Below are 4,592 nucleotides of genomic sequence, written 5' to 3'. Positions count from 1 at the left end.
TTAACACCATAAAAGTTGATTTCTCACTCAGGCTACATATGCAATATGGTGTGTGCGGGGGTCTCTACTCATTAAAGAGCTAGTGAGTAATTTACGACATTCCCTTTCATCCGATGTGGTGATTGTCATGAGACAAAAATGCAGCCTCCATCAGCCAGGCTTCCTGAGCGACTAAAGTTTCTTCCTAAAAGGGATAAATGTTGTTTCTGCTTACATTTCATTCACTGCAGAGTACAATCCTACAGCGCATTTGTGAGGAGAAAAGGTTGAAATATTTGTAACACCCTTGTTGATTCTTACAGCACCATCTCTTAGCAGTTAAGCTGAATTTAATAGTTAAATTTAGGAGAGCAGATTAAGAGGCAGTCACCTAAAAAGCAAAGATGCTGACTGCCTCCAGGGACAGAGTGAAAAAGACAAATTGGCCATGAGTCACCAGAGCGTTTTCTCCTCTGAGAGACTTTCCTGTCCCATGCTCCTGTGCTCTGTGACCAGCAGAGGCTTCTGTCCTACCCTAGCATACTTTTGCTGTTATTTCCTTGTGATTTTCTGTCAGATACATTTTTATGAATGCTACAAATGTTTATTGGGTGCCTACATCAATAGATGGGCACCTGGTATTTGCTAGACACTGCCCCAGGTTCTGGGATATATGGAACAATGACAATGGCTCTGCTCTTATGGCATTTCTTGACTTGTCATGAAGACAGAGAGGAAAACATATGCTTTAAATTTAGAGGGTAGAGTTAAGCACGGGGTGAGGAGAGACCATCTGATCCTTTTGGGAAGAGGAAAAGTGGTGAGAGGAGGAGAGGAAGTGGGAGACAGCCCTCTTTTCCACAAAAAAAAAAAAAAAAAAAAAAACTGTCCAGGTTCTTCATTTATTATTCTCTCTGGCTGAGAATAGAGCAGATGGTGCAGAAATGTGCCAGTGGGCAGGGTTAGAAATCACGGCTTAAGAGCCATCAGTGTGTCTTGTTTTGCAAACAAATATTAAGTACCTGATACAATAATAAGGCTAATTCTACTTACATTTGGGTTCTTCTGAAAATCACTGGCTCCTTTTACAAATGAGGATGCTGAGGCAGGTAGCTTGGTGAGATCCTCAAAAGTCCCAAGTGCACTACTTAGAACTCAGGGTCTCGATTCCCCCATCCAGGACACTTTCCACTAAACCACTCTGCCTTGATCTTGTTTGAGAATCTACCTGCCTGACGATCCGCAGTCTAGGGGAAGAGTTTATATCTGCTCTTGTGATGGATGTGGTACGAAGTCATGCTGATCTCATGACAGCACTTGGTTGTGCTCGAGACAGGTGAATCTAGATCTCTCTATTCTCTGGCTTCTTGTTGGACTATTAATGAGAATGAGCAATGAAAGGTAAGAACAACTTCGTAGGGGGTACCATATGTACTTGAGGAGATCATAGCTGTCAAATGGATCCTTTACTGACTAATGGCTGCAAGTGAATAGCCAGCTCTGCGTGATGTAATTGCTGTGAGATGTGGCAAGATGGGAGAGCAAAGAAAAGGCCAGGCTCCTGTCTCTTGTGGCAGGAATCTCTTGCAGCCAAGGATGAGATGCTGAGTTTCCAGGACCAACACATGGATGTGTTGTAGATGCAGGCCAGCCTTATCATTTTCATTTGCTAATGTCTGGAAAGATTTCTGGTCTTGTCTTAGCCTTCCATTGATTAAATGAGATAGTGCATGTAGAACCCTTGGCACATTTAAGCGGACAGTAAATGGTAAGTGCTATAATAGTAATAATTGCAGTAATAATGATCTTAATTACTGAAATAATATGGCAATAGTAATAGAGCAATAATTATTTATTAATGATGGTAATAATAAATAACAGTATAGCAATCAGTGGCATGGGAGGGTGAGGTTGCAATGGGAGTGGTTCTCCCAGTGGGAGTTTTATCAGTGACACGTGATAATTAAAAAACAGACTGTGTGAGAACTCTGTACTTTGTGCTCAGTTTTGCTGAAAACCTAAAACTGCTTTACAAAAAAAAGCCTATTAAAAAAATTTTTTTTTAATAATGGAGAGAGGAAAAAGCAGACTGGCGATCAGTTGGTTACTATTGTTTTTCAATCCCCTGAAGCAGCAGTCCCCAACCTTTTTGGCACCGGGGACCAGTGCTCCTATGAGAATCTAATGCATACCTGATGATGATCTGAGGTGGAGCTGAGGCAGTGATGCTAGCTCTAGGGGGCAGCTGCAAATACAGATGAAGCTTTGCTCGCTCACCTGCCACTCACCTCCTGCTGTGCGGCCCGGTTCCTAACAAGCATGGACCAGTACCGGTCTGTGCCACAGAGGTTGAGGACCCCTGCTCTAAAGAAAATCCACACTCAATCACGCTAAGCAAAATAAGCCAGACAGAAAAAGTTGAAAATCACATGATATCACTTATATGTGGGATATAAACCTAAAAGCAACAAATGAACAGGACAAATGGAGACTCATGGACATGGTCTGTAGACTAGTGGTTACCAGAGGGTAAGGGGTGGGTGAGGAGCGGGGAGGTAGAAGGGAGGGGGTCAAATATAGGGTAGGAAGGAAACTGGACTTTGGATGGTAAACACACAATAGAATATACAGATGTGAAATTATAATGTACACCTGAAAATTATATAATCGTATTAACCAATGTTACTACACAAACTTAATTTTTAAAAAGTTAAAAAAAAAAAAATCCATCCCTCATTGCTTCCACCCACTTCTACCACCCCATCCTTGGATTCCCACTGACAATAACAGTTATTTTTAAATTGCTCCATTGGCTATGCAGATATTCAAATGAGTAATGAGGAAGTAAAGTTCGTTAGTACCATGATGATCACTCTTCCAGTGTTTCTCTATTCACTACGGGGTGTTGAATGCTGGTGAAACTGGCCCCGGGGTATGGCTAGGGCTGAAAGCCACAGGTGTTGTGTCCTGTAGTTCTGTCCACCGACTTACAGATACATCATCTCCACGCAACATGGCTGCAGCTGAGGGGCTTGGCTGTGAGCAGCCCTGCAGAGGGCACATACCACACCCTCAACACCTAGGGGGATCTTTCCTAATCCATGAACCAGGGCAAGTCTTATCTCTGAGTCAGGGTTAGCTTCCTTTCCTATGACTAAGGAAAGGTTCTCTTTCCTTTGAGTAGGAAAACGCCCAGATAATCAGAGAAGTAGAAGTGGACAAAATCGTTGCGCTCTCCAGGGACCAGGTGGAGGCCATCAAGCAGCTGTGGCTGGACCCAGGAATCCAGGAGTGTTATGACAGGAGGAGGGAATACCAGCTGTCAGACTCTGCCAAATAGTGAGTACAGAGCCCCGGGCGCGGCTGCCCAAGGGGCTTTCGGGCAAGCATGCTACATATTCTTAAGAGATACTTTTCACTGGGGAGAAAGGAGCTGCTTCTAGTGGCAACACCACCTCCTTCCCGCTACTCTGTATCCCCATCTTCTTGGTGCATCTCTTCCCACCTCCTAAAACCTTCAGTCCCCCTGTGGATCCCAGGTCTCTCTCCCTGCCCATAGCTGCCTTTCCTCACCACGTCCTGAGCCTCTGTGCTTCTTTTCAATGAGAGAGTAAATCAAAGGTGGGGTTCCTTTGGTAGAACTGATCTCATTTGGAGTGCCGAAATGATCTGACAAATAAGGACTACATTTGCTTTTGGCTTCTACTTTCCTCCTCTCTATATCCCTCTGCCTTCTGGTTTCCTGATCAGTAGATTCCAGGTCCAATTATCCTAAAATCTAAAATCAGAGTTTAGGCCGCAATGCACTAGGCCCCATCGGTGGCTGATCTTGTGCTGCCCTCTAGTGGGCAAGAGAAGCTCTCCCGGCCCATTACCCGTAGAAACTCAGTCCTGGTGCCCTTTGTTTATTAATAACTTGCAAAGGCTCATACACTATATTTCGATCCATAAAGCTCTAGTTTTAAATGTTACCTTTTAAGGAAAGAGAAATATATGGTCCTGCATGCAAACTCTTCCAGGGAGATCACAAGTTTTATTTTCTTAAGAATTTCCTGGGGCTGTGCCTCCATCAGCCAGATCACTGGGCAAATAGTTTAATCATAGTTCTCGAAAAGAGGATGGTGAGTCCTCTCTCTGCAGCTCAGCTCTTTCCTCCCTTGGACCATGTCATCTTCCATCTTCTGAGGGCCCCGAAATCCCTTCTGAAGATGTCCCCTTCCCTTCAGGTGCAGTCATTGCCTTCCAAGCTGGAGTGGGTGGGTGATTCACTCCATCATCTGGACAGGCAGTGAAAAGTGAGCAGGAAAGGAAACTGGAATCCTACCCTCAGTTTCACTGGACCTCTTCTTGGCTTTTGTCCCAGGCTGAGTGTTTAATCCTTTAATCCTGGTTGGCACAACCAATCCAAGTTCAGGAACATTTAGGTGCAAAACAGAAAAAGGAAATAAAAGAAGTCCCACAGAAAAGTGCCTGAAGGGAAGCAGTGTCCCAAGGAGAAAGGCAGACTGTCTTTGACAGCTGGGGAGCCAGGGACAGTTCCCCTGCCCCACCCTCCAAGTTGGCCAAGGCCTGTCTCTGAGACAGCCTAGTGTCATTTGCTTCTGTGAAGGCCC

At 44.6% G+C, this 4,592-nt stretch overlaps 1 protein-coding gene across 1 annotated transcript in view; it reads left to right on the top strand.

Moving 5' to 3' along the window:
* The window catches only part of GNA14 (G protein subunit alpha 14), a 164,612-nt gene that overhangs the window by 150,494 nt on the left and 9,526 nt on the right, over positions 1–4,592 (top strand). The window contains exon 3 of the mRNA XM_011375492.2: positions 3,164–3,318. Coding sequence (XP_011373794.1) covers positions 3,164–3,318 — 155 coding nt within the window. The remainder of the gene's footprint in view (positions 1–3,163; positions 3,319–4,592) is intronic.

This window comes from Pteropus vampyrus, unplaced genomic scaffold (genome assembly GCF_000151845.1).
Source record: "Pteropus vampyrus isolate Shadow unplaced genomic scaffold, Pvam_2.0 Scaffold273, whole genome shotgun sequence".
Lineage (NCBI taxonomy): Eukaryota > Metazoa > Chordata > Mammalia > Chiroptera > Pteropodidae > Pteropus > Pteropus vampyrus.
This window is presented reverse-complemented; position numbering and strand designations above follow the sequence as displayed.